This window comes from Sarcophilus harrisii, chromosome 5 (genome assembly GCF_902635505.1).
Source record: "Sarcophilus harrisii chromosome 5, mSarHar1.11, whole genome shotgun sequence".
In the NCBI taxonomy this organism is placed as follows: domain Eukaryota; kingdom Metazoa; phylum Chordata; class Mammalia; order Dasyuromorphia; family Dasyuridae; genus Sarcophilus; species Sarcophilus harrisii.
Window position 1 is genome coordinate 162779409 of NC_045430.1, and position 19008 is coordinate 162798416.

Consider the following 19008-nt stretch of genomic DNA (forward strand, 5'->3'; position numbering starts at 1 on the left):
TGATTCTGTGAAACTGGGAGAAATTAATAAGAATTCCTTCATAGCTACAGTTATGGTTATGCAACTAAGCAAAGGAGTCTTTTATCTTCCATTTATATTCTATCTTCTATGATGTTTTATACACTAGTAAACACATTTCCTCCTCAGGAAACTCCTAAAAATTTATAAATAATTGTCTATTGTCTGAGTCTTTCCCAGAGACAGAGGATTAATTTTTAAAATAGATTGACTAAACAGTAAGATAAACTATTTAGATGTTAAACCACTCATATAAGCTTTCTCTTATCCCATTTTCAAACTTCACTAGAATTGTATTGAATTTGTTGGTATCAAGGTTTTCTTTCTTTTTTTTTTCTTTAGGTTGTGGTTTCTCGGGGACAATCAACCCCTCATGTGAATTTTCAATTGGATTCCCATCCCGTTTCCCCAGAAGTGATTGTTGAGCATCCACTAAATGCAGATGGCTTCACACTAGTTATTACTGGGAAAAAGGTTAGATCTTTTCCTATTAGCTGAGGTTCTTTGCAAAAAAATATTTACAAGTTCCTTTGGTCATTTGTAATGTTCTTTCTCTTGGATCTGTGTGAAGATAGCTTCTCTCAAGGGGATTCTAAAGATCAATGAAGTCAATTTACATTTCTTATACCAAGCTGAATGAATCTGACACAGGCCTTTGAGTCACAGATACTTATGTTCTCTTTATTGCTTTCTATTCTCTGTGAGAAAAAAAAACCAAATGAATATTAAAAATTCAATAACAAAATTGTGGTACAAACCTACAAAAGCCAGGAAATACAAATTTGGAGCTTATGTTAGAATTTCCTGGGGGTCATGATTCATCTTCCTGTAGTTTGAATTTTTGTTGTTTCAAATTTATGGCAGGGAAAGCAAAACAACTATCAAACAACAAGTATATATTGCAAGGAAACCAGTTAAAAATACCATTACCTTTCAGCACATAGGTACACACAGCAAAAGTATAAGAATGAATGTATCTTATATAGTATCTTAATAATCTTTAGGAATTTTAGAAACTAAACTATGTGGTGTAATAATAGATACTATAAAGTAATATGGTAATGTATCTCTTATGTATTTTATCTCTCTTCAGTGAAAAATTACATTTGGAAATATTTTCCTAATCTTTATCCATAGATAACTAAGATCCCATTGAATGGCCTAGGTTGTGACCATTTTAAGTCCTGCAGCCAATGTCTCTCAGCTCCTCCTTTTGTGCAATGTACCTGGTGTCATAATCAATGTGTGAAATCTAAAGAATGTGTCACTGAACTAGGGAACCAAGATATTTGTCTGCCTACTATTTATGAGGTAAGGTTTTAAGTTTCTCTGTCAAATGTTTTTGTTTTAATTTTTTACAAATCCTTGTTCCAGCATTTCCATCATCTTCCTAATAATGGTAAAGAACAAAAACTAAAAAAAAGAAAAAGAAAAAAACCAGCAGTTTTATTCAATGAACCATGATTATCAACCAAAGCATATATGTCTGTTTGATTTCAGTCTTTTGTCTATATCCTATTATCTGGGGGAAAATACTATTGACCCTGGGATTTGAATTCACACTCACTATCTAGGAATCTTCTTTAACAACCATATTCTTTCCTGTGTTATCCATCTGGCAATTCATTTCAATATAATAGGTAGTTATTGAACACATATTGTGCTAGACCTCAGGGATAAAAAGACAAATCATTACACAATCTCTGCCCTCAAAGAGCTTACAGATAACCAAGCAAGCAAGATATATATTTCAACTCAATAAATATAAGTTAAGCAGATATTATGTGCCTGGCACTATTAGGTGCGGGAGATACAAAGAAAGCAATGAAAGCTTCCCAAGAAGTTTACATTCTACTGGTATAGATAGATATAGATAGATAGATAGATAGATAGATAGATATTGATATAGATACATACACATATAACTATATATACAAAATAGAAAGTGATAAGGACATAGGAAAAAGGAAAGAATGAAAGATTTGGGGAGCAAGGGATTCTAAGTAACAAGCCTAGGTAACTAGGAAAATGAAGTGAAGCATCAAAAATAAGGCATCTTGGAGGAGGTGCAGGTTTGAGGAGGAAACACAATGATTGTGGGTTTTAGACATCCTCAGTTTAAGGTACAGATAGGACATCCAGATAGAGATTTTCAAGAAAGACTGGAAATCTAAGATTTCCTAACTTAAGAGACAAGAAGCAGTGAAGAAATAATCAAAGACAAAAGAGGCAAACAAGGATAGAAAAGTATCATGGAATCCAGTGTATAAATGGTGAAATGCTGAAGAAGGAACAAAAAGGATGATAATTAAGGGGGAAAAACATTGTTTGCAGTACTTGGGAAATCACTGGTGACCTTGAAGGAAAAAAGTTCAGCAGAGGACGGGGGCAAAATCCAGGTTGTCAAGGTTGAGAAACATTAAGGGAATGAAAGAAGGACTATTAATTCTTTTTACAAAAAGAAAGCTGCATCAAGATTAAGGAAAGGGCTCTTATTTTGGAAAGTGAGACCTGAACATATTTATAGACTAAGAAGAATGAACTGAGAAAAAAAAAAAAAAAAAAGGAAGGCAAGAAAAAGTGGGAAAAGGTGATAGAACAAGATTAGTCAGTCAATCATTCAGTCAACAGATCCTTACTATGAGCCAGGTACTTTATGTCAGTCATGAAGAGTCAAATGGAGAGGATATCAAGGGCAAACATGGAAAACTTAGCTCTGTCAAGGAGAGACACTTTCCTGAAACCAGAGGGAAGGGAGAGATGATGAATGAAGACAGAGAGATTTTGTCATATCAAAGAAGGAAGGTAAGGGAGGTCATGTCTATTATGTCTATTATCTTTTGTCAATTAAGTTTTAAAAAAAAAGAAAAGATCATTATTAAGTGAGCTCATCTTGTTTATTGAGAAATCTTGCCTAATGATATAAGATCTATTCTCATAATGAACCCCATTATTCCTCTCCACTTGGCTACATACCCTATTGCTTCCTGAATCACCACTTCCTGGATTCCTTGTGACCCATTTCTAAGTGACCAGAAGCTTTGTGCACTCAGCTGCCAGATGAGAGCCCTTTCCTAGTAACTTGTGGAAGGAGTTGGAATTTTCCATACATTCATTAAGATGACTGATAGTGAAAGAAATTCCTAGTCACTTTCTGGACCAAAAGAGAGGAAAGACCAGAGCCTCCCTATCTGACCACAGATTAGTTGGAGTTTTACTAACAATTCTGTGGGCAAATAAAAATTTTTGCCCATTTTCTTGACAACGTCTATCAGTCTGGTACATGGAAGAAACCTTGTAACATGGTGATGACCACAAACCTTTCATAACAACTTTTAGAATAAGAGTAAAGAATAAACATGCAACAAGTATTCTTACCTACCTGCTTTAGTGAACCATTACTATCATGACCATATTCTCAAAATGTTGCATTACTTCTTTGATCATGTTTTTTGATAGTATGTTCATTTCCATGAGAAAATGTACTAAAAAAAACAAATAAAACCCCCCCAAACCTTATCTCACTGTCACTCCCCACTGCAAAAAAAAAAAATTACTATCACTTTCCTGAACAAGATTGAGTATGTATTTTCTTTGCCTGGAAAATTCATTTAGTATAGAACAGTTGGAGTTCACCAACTCTTAACTCCTGTGAAAAAGGAAAGTTATAGGTTTCTATGTCTGGATCAAGTCCATAAGTAAACAAAGTTTACAAGTCAGAACAAGAGCTGGTATCACAGCTCATGGCTGTTTTCATTTAGCTATGGTTTGAAGCAAAGATTCGTACTAGATGACTGTTCATTTAACCAAATCATTTTCTATTAGGTGTAACATAAATATTAAGACCAAATTTGATAAGGCAATGAGTAAACTAAAAGCAAGTTAAAAAAAAAAAAAAAAGAACTACCCTGCTGTATTTATGCCCTTTTGTCTTTACTTAATGTGCTTACCTAGTAAGAAAGAATTTTACTCTTTTATGATCACTAGGGTATGTAAATAGAAGTGGCAATTTGAAACACTAGAAATCTGAGCTCAGACAGCCAGTGAAAGGCATGGGTGTGTATGTGGGTATGTGGGTGAGTAGGTATGGATATGTGTGTTTTCAATTGTCACCTCTATTTTATTTAAAAATTAGACAAGGTGATTTTTAAATTGAAGGAAGTATGTTGGTAAAAGGGTGACCTGTGCAAATGAAACATTTTAAGACTTATAAGTATGCTTCTCATAACATCAGTCATAAAGGCTACACTAGAGTGGGAAAAATAAATTAAACTTTTTTTGAGTCAAGTTGAATAAAGTGACTAAAATGTCTGCTCCTTTGGAACCAGTTTACCCAGATAGTGTTAGAAGTGCTAATAAAATTTGTTTTAATCCCCTGGTGCTCATAAATTATAAAGCTGTGATGTCTAAGTGCACTTTCCTTCATTGCTATTGTATTTCTGCTCCAAAGAGCAAGAAATCAAAAGGTTTTTAGTTATCCAGGCTCTTTTGATAGCACAGTATTATTCTGTGTTCTAAATATGAGTAATGTTTATCATAAACATCATATAAATGTTTAAATACAAATATGATTATTTATTAAAAAATAAGTCTGTACAAACATGTCTAAATATAAACAATATTTCTTTATCTCACTACAATGAACTTTCATATTCCCTCCTCTTGCACCTTCTATAAATTTACTACTGATATGTTTGAATCTTCTAAAAGATTGAATTATAGTATTCACAGGTTTGTAAAGCTTGCTTCAAGACTGATGGAAGAAAAAATAATGCAGCTGAGTATCTAAATCCCTTTGCTTCATAGTTGTTAGTGAGATTTCATGCTCTGCTAGACCATGACGTTTACATTCTTGTTGAAAAAAAAAACTGATTATTCATCTTTTTCTAATCTGCTTAAAGTCCATGTGCCTAAAATCCAACTGATGTATTGAATTTAGCTCTCCAATAAACACAGGATAGGCTGCTTTACAGAACATACAAAGTTCAATCCCTAAAATCTTTTACAATTCCACATAGGAGAGTTTCAGGAATGCAAGTCAATTAACTTATTGTTCAAAGCACTTTATCTGATCTCAGATTTAAAGACCATATAGGAGAGGCTTTTAAAAATGATCATTTTCTAATATATTCTACATAGATATTAAGAAAAAAATTTAGCATGTCTTATAGGATTGAACTCAATTCCAGGGAGACAATCAAAACTGCTCCTTAATTGATTAGAAAATTTGAAGATAACAAGCTGGTAAAAGGATGAACCATTCAAGTGAAACCTTGTACTTATAAATATGCAACATATGTGACTATTTCATCCAAAAGAGTAGTTATATTCTCCTAGTGACCCTGCCAATACATATATACATATGTGTATATATTTAACTCATTTTAGTGAGATGAACTGTGATTTAAATGTATTATTTTAACATGAGTGGTGCCATTTTTATATATGAAAAAGGAAAGTAGAAATTTATTATATCTTTATCATCTCTCCCTAAAGAGATGGAGGATCAAGCCTATAAAGCTTCTTATTAGATAACCAATCCCAGCATAAAGAATGATTTTACATCTTCCTCCCTCATCCCCATAGAAACTATCATTACAAAACTACTTTACATATTCTTGGATCCATAAACCACTATCACTCCTTTCTTTAGCTTTCATTCCAAAGTTACCCACAAATTCCTCTCATCCCCCTCCCCAAAAAAAAAGATTCAAGGAAATGCCCATTTAATTGCTTGGGGGGGGTGGCAAGTCAAACTTAAAAAAAAGTTTTGTTTGTGTTTTCATTTTTATATTACAAACATTTACATATTACACTAGCTATACAATAAGTTTCTGTTATTTGTTAACTAAAACAATTACCCAATACTAACAATACGATGACTTCACCTGAATGTGCATGCAACATTTCACAACTATATATCATCATCCCACCTATTTTTTAAAAAAGTAATGAAAAGACATCTATTTTCTATCCCTCCCACTGTCTAGAGAGAGAGAGAAAGAAAAAGAGACAGAGACAGAGAGGCAGAGAGAGACTAAGAAAGACAGACACACACACACAGAGAAAGACAGAAACAGAGACAGAGAGAGAATGGGGGAGGGAAAGAGGGAGAAAGAAGAAAAACAAAATCTTTATAGAAAATATGCATAGTCAGGCAAAACAATTTTTTCATTGGTTGTATATGATTATGTTCTCATTCTGCATATATGAATTCTCATTTTGTTCTCTAAAACTATCACCTAAAACTATCAAGATATCAGGAGGTTTTAATCATTGGTCTCCTGGAATCATGTATGATCATTTTATTGATAATAATTCTTGTAGCTTTCGAATTATTTGTCTTTACAATATGTTGGTTGTTGTATATATTGTTTCCCTAATTCTGTCCATTTCATTCTTCATCAATTTATAGAAATTCTCAAGATATTTACAGATAATTTCACAACAATTTTGTGACATAACTCATCCCCATTTTAAAGTTGAGAAAATTGAGACAAAGAAAGGCTAAGTAACTTGTCCGTGTTCACACAGCTACTAATTGTCTGAGGCCAAATTTGAACCCCAAAACTTCTTGACTTTGGGTCCATCATGCAATGTCCAACAGTACTTCTGATAATCAAGACTCCTTCTCTTCCGTGATCCCCAAATTTCCTTTTGCCTTACATAGTACTTGCAGAATAGAATGGTAGCTAGATTTCATTTCAGGTATAGGAGAAAAGAAAAAATAGGCAGCAGCAGCAGCAGCAACAGCAACAACCAAAACAGACTTTTAGCAACTGTTTTCAGTAAAGGAAAAAACCTTCATTAGAATGGGGAATAGCAGCTACAGTGACTGCCTCAGGCTGAATAGACCCCTGTGAGGCTTGGATGTCTTATTCTCTCCTACTGGGTTTCTAACAAAATAATAAACGGATTTCTCTAGCAATTTTCACTTGCCTGTGATGGAAGAGGTAAATTTTCATTTAAAAAAGAATAACCGTGTAATGGATTTTATGGTTAAAATAGCAATTACTAAAGCATTAAGCTAAGACCTTAAATGGGGTAGGTAACAACTGGAAGTTAAGACTTTAGTTTGCAATTATTTACTTGAGAGGTTTGGGGGTGTTTGAAAATTTGAATTTTGTTAAGAGCACATATAAATCATAAAGGAATAGCTTTTTGACTTTTGCCAAGCATGCCTTAGCAAATACCTTTACTGCTTTTTGTATGACCTCTGGAATGGAGCTATACTTTTCCCACCATTGTTATATTTTACAACACAATTTACAATATACCCCCCCAAAAGAGCATTTCCTTTTTAGATTGTCACAAGGCTATTGACAAGCTTATTTTTGACTTGAAAGTAGAAGGGGTTTGTTGTTTTTATTGTTTAATTTTAGATTTAGCCAAAGAAGTTTTTCTATAAGTTTCAAAACTGCCTGAGTGCTAGCTAATTTAAAATTGCTTCAGTTTCATCAGTAGATTTAAGGTTTGCTTTCATCAGAATAAAAAAAAAAAAAGAAAAGAAAAAAAATGAACACTGATTTTTTTAGGGTATTATGGATATGATGTATATTCACTCCCAAATAGGCAAGAATAAAGTATTATTTGAGAATTATTGTTCAGGGAAATTTTTAACATTTCAATTTTTTTAATGGAAGATGAGCTTTGGAGGAAAATTACAATCTTACTGCTATTTGACATTCATTCAATACTTGCATTTACTATTTTTAAAGCTCCTAAAAGTGTTTTTTGTTACTACTATTAGAAGGAAAGCTATAACCTGAGAATTATAATTGAGAAAGATAAACAGATTTGAATATTTACCAAGGACAAAAATTCCTTTAACCCAATTAACTATTTGTTACCTTTCCCTCTTCTATCTCTTTGCCTTTGGTCATCATATCTTACATATCCGGAATAGACCATTCTATTGTCTCTTTCTCTATAAAATTCCCTAAGAAATCTTTCTTGGACATCATCCCTCCTACCTATTGAATTTCTCTCCTTTTGCCCCATCACTTTTTCATTTAGACACATGTATATGTTTTTACACCACATGAGGTTCCTCTAAGTGACCCCTTTCTTATCTTCATCTAGGTCTTAGGTATTGGGATATTTGCTCTCATAGTTCACAGCTCCCTGCTGATACTTACTTTAACAGACCAAAACAAATGACCATGAATTCAAAGTAAAGACATTTGATTAAACAGAATAACAAAGCAGTAAGTAACAGGAAATTGCAAAGGTTATTAAACATCATCAATGATAATTTTCAAATGATGGCCACCTTTCTTCACGTCTCACAGGAAGTAATGATTCTCCCCTACAGAATAGCAACTCAATGAAAGGTGTTGAGAAAACTCACCTATGTATCAGAGAATGCTAGGTCTTAGCAATGAATTGAAGGCTAATGTAAGTTGACAGCAACCCACAATCCTTTATCTCCTATCTCTTTTCCTTTGTAGTGACTGCCCCCTAAGCCACTGCTGCCTCTTAGGATCTCTAGTTTACTCTAAAATTCATTCCATTTCTATTTGAAACTCAGATTATTTTTCTATCCCTTCTACCTCCCATTCATTACCTTTTTTTGTTGGGGCAGCCAAGTAGTCCAGCAGAGAGAACACTGGTCCTAGAGTCAGAAACTACTGAATTCAAATTCAACTTCAGATACCTAACCTCTGTCTGCCTCAGTTTCCTCATCTGTAAAATGGGAATAATGATAGTAACTACCTCCCAGGGTTGTGAAGAACAAATGGTTTAATAATTTTAACATGCTTAGCACTTTAGCTTGACATATAGTAATTGCTATATAAATGTTACATTTTATTATATACTTATCATGGCATTATAGGATTACAGATAGAGAACTGGGAGAGGTCTTAGAGATCACTTATCTACTTCATTCTTCCTCCCTCCCTGCTTTACAGATAAAGAAGCAAAAGAGGAGTTAGAGAGGTTAAAAGATTTACCCAAAGTAGCACAGCCATTGTTGTTCAGTTTCTTTTCAATCATTCAGTCATTTGTTTCAATCAATTCTTTGGGATCTCATTTAGGATTTTCTTATTAGCAGAGACATTAGAGTGTTCTGCTATTTCCTTCTCCAGCTCATTTTACAGATGTGGAAACTGAATCAAATAGTGAAATGGCTTGCCAGGGTCTCACAACTAGTAAATGTCTGAAGCTTGCTTTGAAATGAGGAAGATGAGTTTTCTTGTCTCCAGGTCTGGTACTCTGTCCACTCTGCCACCTAGCTGCAAGGAATTCTAACTCAGGACCTGCAACTCCAAGTTGATCTTTCTTTCCTGGTTCCATACTACTTCCTGAATAGATGTACATGTTATTTTTTCCATTAAAATGTAAACATGCTTTATTCTTATTTTTGTATCACAAGAACTTGGCATTTAGCAGGTATTTAATATATGCTTCTTGATTGATTAGTTAATTGAATATATAATCCAAACATATAATGTCAAATACATCCCCTTGAATATCATGTTTTCCCTTACTGAATTATAAGGACAGTTGGGAATAGAAGTTATCATTTTTCAGCTTTTCATACCTACTGCCTAACACAAGTCTTGCCTGTAATGAACTCTTTATAAATGAGCCTTGAACTGGATTGAACTTTACAAATAATAAATACAAAAGGACATATATTAACTTATACTTGTGTGAATTATAAATCAGTAGTTGAGATAATGCCATTAAGTCTAGCTCTCACCATAACTATTTAGAAGACACTTCACAGACATGTTGGCTAGTTCATTTGGGATGAAAGAGTCTGAAATTCTATAATCTCGTTTTCTCCAAAAGGCTCCACAAATTTATTTTATTTTAGTGTTGCTCTATGGGTCCTATTTCTTGTTTTCTGTCCTTCATTCTCAAAGAGGACACAGAATTTGGTTATACATTGAAGAGCCCAAAATCATCCACTGCACCCTGGGCCATTACCGGTCATCTTGACTTTGTCTTTCCAACTGAACTTTGATGACTTGGGATGGTCCATCCATAAGTATATCAATATATTGTGTTATTTCTTTCAGGTGCTTTGGAATTTAAAATCATTTTGCCTTCAATGGAAATTATATTCCAAATATAGTGGTTTAATGGAAGGAATCTAGAGCAGTCATTGTCAAACTCAAATAGAAACAAGGCCATCAAGAGCCACATATTTTCTATGTTCTATTTTGCATTTTAATTAATTTTTGTTAAATACTTCCCAATTACATTTTAATCTGATTTGGCAAGCCTGACAACTGATTGATGCCCCTGATCTAGAGAGCACAGAAAGTGGGGAAAGCATTGTATTTAGCCTCAGAATATTTGTGGTCAGTCTCCCTACAAACATGCATATTGCTTAGACTCTGAATATCAGTTGACTCATTTTTAAAATGGAACTAGTAATACTTTCATTACTTTCCTTGAAATAAGAAAAAAGACTTTATAATATTTGTCTATTGTTATTCTGCTCCCCTTTCCCTGTTTTTTTTATGTTGAAAGGAAATGTATGCATTAGCCAAAAAATACTAGTCACACATATGCAACTTTACATGTTCATCACATATTTGAAAGCTGTATTTTTAGTTTTGAATGAAACCTTTTTTTTCTACTTTGCAGATTCTCCCAACTAGTGCACCCCTAGAGGGAGGCACAACACTGACTGTGTGTGGCTGGGATTTTGGATTAAGAAAAAATAATAAATTTGATTTTAGAAAAACCAAAGTTTTCATTGGAAATGAGAGTTGCATATTGAATACAAGTGAGAGCACTACAAATAAGTAAGATCACTAAAATGATTTCCTATGTATATATTCTTGTAAAGAGAGTCTTTGTTTTCAGTTGAAGACTTGAAAAAATTGTCTAATTATAATGAAGGTAAAAAAAGAATCCAGTACTTTATAATGGTTTTAAGTATTAACATGATCATTCTCCATTGATATTTCAGGTTGATTTGAAAAAGTAATGTTCAAGTAGGGTGAGTTGACCTTTGGAAGAATTTATTAAGGATTTCAAAGGAATTTTCCTAAAGGAAATTTTTAAAAATTAGTAATCATCTCTCATATTGCTATTCTCTTTTTTTATTTTTTGAAGATGAAACCTGTCCTTTTCTAAGTTTCTTCCTTTGAAGCTATAAAAATTAGTTCTATGGGTTGCTAGATGGCATAATAAAAAAGCACCAATCTTGGATCTGAGTTCAAATTCAGCCTTAGAATCTGACACTAAGCTGTGTGACCCTGAGCAACTGATTACCTAACCAGGAAAAAAAAAAAAAGGTAGTTCCATGGGTGCGTTACATTGGCAGCTCAGATTAAATCCAGAACATTCCATAAATTATGCAACCCATAATATATCAAGAACCCCAGAATTTATAAATTGAATAATACAATGAAACCTCCAAAAAGATGGGGACATCTGGCTAAAACTCCAATTTGGCAGATTGCCAATTAAGTCCTATAAATTGAAAACTTAACAAAATTAGTTCCAAGGAAAAGTAAAAGACTAAATTATCCATATTACTGAGATTAAGACATCAAGTATGACATTTGTTGTATTTAAATTCCTTGTCTCAGAAAAACAAATTCTCTGTGAAACCCTTATTAAATACTTCTTATGCTAATTTAGAAATAGGATTATGTTTATCATTATATTATAATTTTCTATGACATTATAACAGAGAAGTCAATGTTTATAATGTTTGAACAGCTGTTGTGAAAATCAAATGAAATAATATGCAAAGCTCTTTGTAAATCTTGAAATACAATGTAAATGCTAGATATAATAATAATAATAAAAATAGCTCATACATATATTGTATTTTAAGCAAAACACTTTGCATACATTATCTCATTTGATGCTAGCAATTTGTGGGACAGGTGCTGTTATTATCTCTATACTGTTGTTTTTATAAAACTTTGAAATCTACTTTCTCAGAAATATTGTGAATAATTCAGGAAAATCTTGTATTAAGTGCATTATAATTTAACTTTTATCAAGTGAAGTAATATAAACTGTTAACCAGTGTTGTCAAGAAAAAGCTATACCCAATCTGAGTGAGTAAATACATAGATATCATTCATAATTACATTATTGCTTATCTGAAAATAGATCATGTCAAAGTCCTTTTTTTTTTTAAATCTCTTCTTAGATAAAAAACACTACCCTTACAATTTTGGTGATAAAAAAAAATTCTCTCTATATATATATATAGATAGATAGATAGATAGATAGATAGATATAGAGAGAGAGGATTTAACCTATACTTTAATATATTTAACATGTATTGGTCTACCTGCCATCTGGGGGAGAGGGTGGGAGAAGGAGGGGAAAAGTTGGAAGAGAAGATTTTGCAAGGGTCAATGCTGAAAAATTACCTATGTATATATCTTGTAAATAAAAAGCTATAATAAATTTTTTTAATTCCTCTATCTTTCTAAGTAGTACAGAGATAAATATCTCAATCTGCATCTGAATTATGAATTTTGAATAATTTAGTATGAAAAAGTAAGCTTTTATTATTTTGACATAAATTAAGCTATATGCACATTATTTTATTTGTCCAATATTTAAGATCTTGTTATTTTTATATTGCAATAATCTTAAAGAATTAGATTTCTGTGATTTCTGCTTTTGTATACCATGCCAAGATATAATTAAATCTGCTCAGATTAGAGGCTTGATAATATAGAGTTAATATTTTGAAAACAGAAGCTAGAAAATACCTGCCCTGTGAAATATCTTGAATTTTCTTTTTTAAAGGTTGAAATGTACTGTTGGTCCTGCTGTGAACCTGCATTTCAATGTATCCATCATTATTTCAAATGGTCGAGAAACAACAAAATTTAATTCCTTCTCTTATGTGGTAAGGCCAAATATTACTCTTTTCAGAAAATGAATAATCAGATCTATTGCTACTGAAACAATTTTGCTTCTGTTAACCATTAGTGATCTAAAATTAATAAGTATATTGTTTTAATTTTTGTTATGTTTCACATTCAGGATCCTGTAATAACAAATATTTCTCCAAGCTATGGTCCCAAGGCTGGTGGTACAGTACTTACTTTAATTGGGAAATATCTAAACAGTGGAAATTCTAGACGTATTTCAATCGGTGGAAAGCCATGTATTTTAAAAAGGTGGTGTAAATATATTTTATTTATTTAATCAAATTAATTTGTCCCTGAATTTGAATATTAAGCAATTGTCAAAAAGCAATTTTTTGTGCAGAAATTGGTCTTAAAAACTATTTGCTTTTATATTAAGTAAATTATTCTCTCTATATATTTCCCTCTATTCATCTTTCTCCCTTTAGTATTATTTTTATTGATTTCCTCTTATCTTTTACTTTCAATTTTTGTCATTAATATGAGAGTTGCATAATCATCTATAAGACTGTGAAAACCAATAACTATATAAATAGGAGTAACCATTGCCTTCATTATAACTAATAATCCTAGATCACAGAAATAAAAAAGAGGGGGATGGAGTACAAGAAGTTATTTTTGCTCAGCAAAATTATAATAGTTCTAATAATTAAATACAGAAAAGATATGAATGACTAAAGGGCTTAAAATATCAACATTGCAAGAAAATAGGCTAACACTTATACATACTATATTGCCAAGTTTTGATTCCACTGAACCATGATAAGCCTAAAATGAGGAGGTCCTTCCTAAACACTATAAGAAGTGGCAGTGTACATTGGAAAAAGTAATAGACTTGAAATCATAACAGCCCTACAATTATATCTTGCTTCTGACACTTAATAGTACTGTGACCATGTCCTGTGCTATAAAGGTTCTTCTCTAAACCTCTGTTTCTTCATCTGTGAAATGAAGAAGCTAGTTTCTTGCTTTTTATGATTATTAAATGATATAATGTGTGTGAAGTACTTTGTAAAGCTTAAGGTGTTATATAGATGTTCAGTATTATTAGACAGATGAGAAATTACCTTTCAGAAACCATTGACTATGGCCAATATTCACCTTTATTCACATAATTTGAGAATGTTGTATTTAAAAGTGTTTGTTCTCTTTAATGATAAATATCCATCCCTCTTAATTTTTTTGTCCAGTGTGTCTCATAGCCTTCTAGAATGTTATACTCCTGCACAAACCATTCCAAGTGAGTACCCCATTAAAATGAAAATTGACTTAGCCAATCGAGAAGCCTACAGTTTTACATACAAAGAGGACCCTATTGTTCATAAAATCCATCCAACCAAATCTTTTCTTAGGTAAGTAAAAGTAAATGTGGAAAAATAATGACATGAGACTGTTACAGAATAATCAAGAGAAATGCAATTTTATCTCTGTCTTTGTTGCTACTACATTTATTTTGCAGATGGCCTTCAATTTTTAAAATGATTTCCTTCAGTTTCTGAGCACCATTTCCACCTACTCCATCAAATGTTTCCATTGATTTCAACAAAGCAGATTAACAGAGGAATGGAATATTTATATACACATAATGTATACCTACCAATACACATGTATTATCTGAATTTCTTCACGATAATTTTACTTATACACTAATGTGGAACCACATTCATTTTTCCACCTTTCAACATATACTCACCCTGCCTGTCCTGAACACATCTTTTACGCAGGCCATCTTCCATTTGAATCAGCAGCTCATCGAACCAAATCAATCTAGCTCATTTCTTTTGCAACTCTCCAGCTTTATAAGTCAAATAACAATGAAAAGCGGATTTATTTTAATTCTCTATCATGCAAATGCCTGAAAGCTATTTTTAAAAGTTTTCTTTAAAAGCTGAAATCCAACTAATTTTCAAAAATAATTCATATAGTCTAGCTAATCAGAAAGGATATATAATTCTTAAATTTGTGAGTTTTAATTTTAAATATATACACATCTATACATACATTTTCAAGAAGCTAAGAGAGTTATTTCCATTGAACATCTTTAATCTTTTAATTAGACTGATTTTGAAATTATTTTGACTTTAAATCATAATCTATTTGAATTTGCCTCTAAGCTCACTGAACAATAAAACAAGATGTTGTAATTTTCCCCAATATTATCACTTTCCTATTTTATTTTTACTAGTGGAGGAAGCACAATAACAGGTTTTGGAAAAAACCTGAATTCTGCTAGCGTGCCCAAGATGGTAATAAATGTCCCTGAAGTAGGAAGGAACTTCACAGTGGTGAGTACCCTTAGTGCTGCATATTCACTGTACTGAAATCTTACTCTGCTTTTTCCTTTTTAAACCAACCTGGCTGGTTTTCAATTAACATTCAGACTTGAGGTTTTGCCTTTAAAATACTTTATAATATTATAAATTTTTATAATTAGTTGGCAATATTTTACTAAAGCAGAATTATAAATTGGTAATGCAAATTATTGAAATCATTGCATAGCTTAAATTTTGTTTTTTGTTTTTTTTAAACTCCCAATCTTTGAACATAAATGATTGTTTTAACCCTAAATTCATATTTTTTGAAAGACAGTTAACAAAAGAAAGTGTGAAAGTTAAAGAAAATTACAACATTTTCCCCTTTCTTTTCTTCTTTTTCTCCTCTTCCTCCTCTTCCTTCTCTTCCTCCTTCTTTCTGGATCTTACTCTAATTCTCTCTCCAAGTATTAGGTAAAAATGTTCCTTTTTCTCCAAGAAATGTCGTGAAGTTACCCTGATCTCATCACAATTTAATTAATTCTTGTTGTGGAGCAGACACATTTTTTTTCTTGACCTCTCTACCTGCCCTATATCTCAGCCTTCTTAATATTTTAGGATAGCCTAATTCTGAAGAATATCTATCTTATTTTATTTACAGGAGCATGCAAAAATAAAATGACCAAATGTGATGCCCTCCTAAAAGTTATTGACTTATTATTTGTATTGTAGCCAGTTGCGTTTTTGTAGTCAATTCTTCTGTCTGTTTCATCCTATATGGAACAATAAATCAATTAAATTTCTAGTAGGACATCAGTAATGTTAGTGCTGATTTTAGGAATTTTCATGTTATAATTCTTGCCACAACTTTCACAGTAAATTTGAAATGAAAGTTGAAGATGATGCCTTTTTAGTTGTATCTTAATTGAGCAGATCATAGATTGTATTACAGCACTTTTTTTCTTAGATTTTCTATCCCAACATCTTTTGAGGACTAAAACCATCATATTCTTCAATTACTGAAACCAATTTTGTGCTAAATATGTCAAGTTGCATTACAAAACAATAAGGTCATCTCAAATGAGATTTCTCTTGACCTTCTCAATCAGTCACATTGCATCACCTCTGAAGTATTATTAGATTTTTATCATACTCCTGAGAGGCTATGCTATGTCTAATGAACAAACAAGTAAGGTAAAGGACTCTGAAAATGATTCCAACATGTAGTCACAGAGTTCTGAATATCACTACTTTTTAAATTAAAGGACATTTGTATTTAATATTAGAATAGAAGAATAATGAATTTGCAATAACAAAAATATTTGTCTTTATGCATTCATGTATGTATTATAGAATTCACGTAATTTTTGTGTAGAAAACTAGAAAATTATAACCAAGTAAGACTATAGTCTAGTTTATTAAGTAATAACAAATTTTTCATCTTTTTCATAACCCATCATTATACCTAAACAAAGAGTAGTCTGGTTTCATAGGAAACTTCCCATCATAAAGAAAGATAAGAATGTCATTGAGAGATGAAAATTCTGGACTGTGTTGTGTATGGGGGAAAAAAAGAAATCAAATTTCTATAGGTTCAATGACAAAAATGTTAGCACTGTAAGGATTGGATCTCTTTTATATATTTATCAGTATCAGGGATTAAAAGACTCCATTTCATGGCACTTTGTTAAACTGCCTTACAAACAAAAGATTTTTTGCTTCTGTATTATTTGTTGTCTGTGGAAACTGAGGGCAGAGATGATGAATTGGATCTATGGAAGCTTTTGGCCTCTGATGGTATGACTCACATCTTGAGTCATGTCAATGTCCATGCACAGTAACCTTACTATGCATCTAATTATTATTGTTAAAAAAAAAAAAAAGCCAAGCACTTTCTAACCAGACTGTTCATTGATTTATAAATGCATATTCTCCTTCAGTAGTCAGCATTTCAGAAAGTAGTTTTCAAATTCCTCAGTTTTATATATGAAATTACTGTGATGACAGTAGAACTGCTCATTTGTAGTTAATACAATTTCACTTCTCAAGCAGATGTAGGTAAAAAGCTTTGAACATCATGATGATAATTTGGCATGTAGTCAAGTTGTATTGTACGTATTTAGAATAGGAAAAAGCAAATTCATATTCCAGTATTCTCCTAGTAGAGGAAGCATAGTAGTAGCCAGTCTTGGACATGGATGCACAAAGTCCTGCCTTCACTTTTCACCTCTGATAAATTTAGCTGTGTGATCCTGTCTTTACTCAGGCACGGCTTTAGAATGTAATCCACTGATTTAGAGATGGTCTGCTACATGGTTGGTATATGGAGCCCTCTAAGCCAAGAAACCACAGGTGTAGACTGGAATGAGAGTTCTTGCTCTGGAATCCATGAACTTTTTTTTTAATTTGAGAACTATATGTTAATATTGTTTCTTTTCTTCATCCCATGTATTTTTTGACATTAAAAATATTGCTCTGAAAAGGCAATCCATAGGATTCACTAGACTGCCTAAGTGTTCCATGACACATTAAGAAAATGTTAAAGGGGTAGTTAGATGGTGCCATGAATAGAACACTAATCCTTCAAGTCAGGAGGATCTGAGTTCAAAATTGACCTCAGATACTTAACACTTACAAGCTGTGTGACTCTAGGTAAGTTATTTAATTTCAACTGCCTCACCCCCCCCAAAAACATCAGAAAAACAAAACTAAAAAAAAAAAGAAAATTAAAGAAAAGGTTAAGAACCCTTATCTAGAATGTCCTTCAGAGGCAATGTAGTCCAACCCTTCTCATTTTAGAGATGAGGACATTGAGGTTCAGAAAGATTTAGTATTTTGCCAAAGGTCACACACCTTTTGAACCAAAGAGACAGCATTAGAACTCTGGTCCTTTAACTAAAGAGTCAATATTCTCACAACTTCAGGCACACATCAGTTCTCTCAGTCACCAAAATATCTGTGAATTGCCCACTATGAGTCATATACTATACTAGATACCAAGATATAAATAACAGGAATGAAATGATCCCTTCCTTAAGAATTTTTATTTTTATAAAGTTTTGATAAAATTTTATCATTTATAAAGTTTTGATAAAATCTGATGCTAATGGCTGTGGAAATTAATATTTCAGTCCATCTTAATTATATCTTTCTAAAAAATTTGCCACATATGATTTTTATAATAAAATATCTGAGCACAATTCCAAGTTTCTTATTTTTGATTATTTATTTCCTAAGTAATTCCATATGCGGGTAAAAGATATTATGCTCCTTATAATTTTCTAAGAAAAAGAAATTAAAAGAGACTGACACTTGTTTTCATTGTCCTTGGGAAAGATCAGTCACTTTACCCATAAATATGCCACTTAGCATAATTACTCTGATCTAATTACCAGCAATAATAGGAAATCACATTTCCTAAGATGTCAGAAATCAGTCAGAGTTCTGATGTTTACTGAAAAATCTTCATAAAAAATCAGGACAAAATTGGAATATAATCTGAAAGGGATATTTCTTCAACAATGGCAGTCAGTCAATAAACTTTTACTAAGTGCCTACTATGTGCCAGATACTGTGCTAAGTGCTGAAGATACCAAGAAAGGTAAAAGAGTCCCTGCTTTCAATTTAATGGAAGAGCCAACATGCACACTGTATACAAACAAGCTACAGACAGGATAAATTGGAAATAATCAATAAAAGTAAGGCACTAGAAAAAAAAAAAAAAAAGGGAGAGGGAATCAGAAAACACTTCTTGTAGGTCAGATGTTAGCTGGGACTTGAAGGAAGCCAGGAAAGCCAAAATGAGAAGGTAGATCATTCTAGGCTTGGGGAACAGCCAGAGAAAATGGCACAGACTTTGGGAATGGAGTATT

General features: G+C 32.3%; 1 protein-coding gene across 1 annotated transcript in view; it reads left to right on the forward strand.

Moving 5' to 3' along the window:
• MET (MET proto-oncogene, receptor tyrosine kinase) overlaps nucleotides 1-19008 on the forward strand; it is a 157925-nt gene that overhangs the window by 96832 nt on the left and 42085 nt on the right. Inside the window, exons 4-10 of the mRNA XM_003771542.4 lie at nucleotides 361-492; nucleotides 1156-1329; nucleotides 10621-10781; nucleotides 12760-12862; nucleotides 13000-13136; nucleotides 14075-14236; nucleotides 15070-15169. Of these exons, the coding sequence (XP_003771590.1) occupies nucleotides 361-492; nucleotides 1156-1329; nucleotides 10621-10781; nucleotides 12760-12862; nucleotides 13000-13136; nucleotides 14075-14236; nucleotides 15070-15169 (969 nt within the window). The remainder of the gene's footprint in view (nucleotides 1-360; nucleotides 493-1155; nucleotides 1330-10620; nucleotides 10782-12759; nucleotides 12863-12999; nucleotides 13137-14074; nucleotides 14237-15069; nucleotides 15170-19008) is intronic.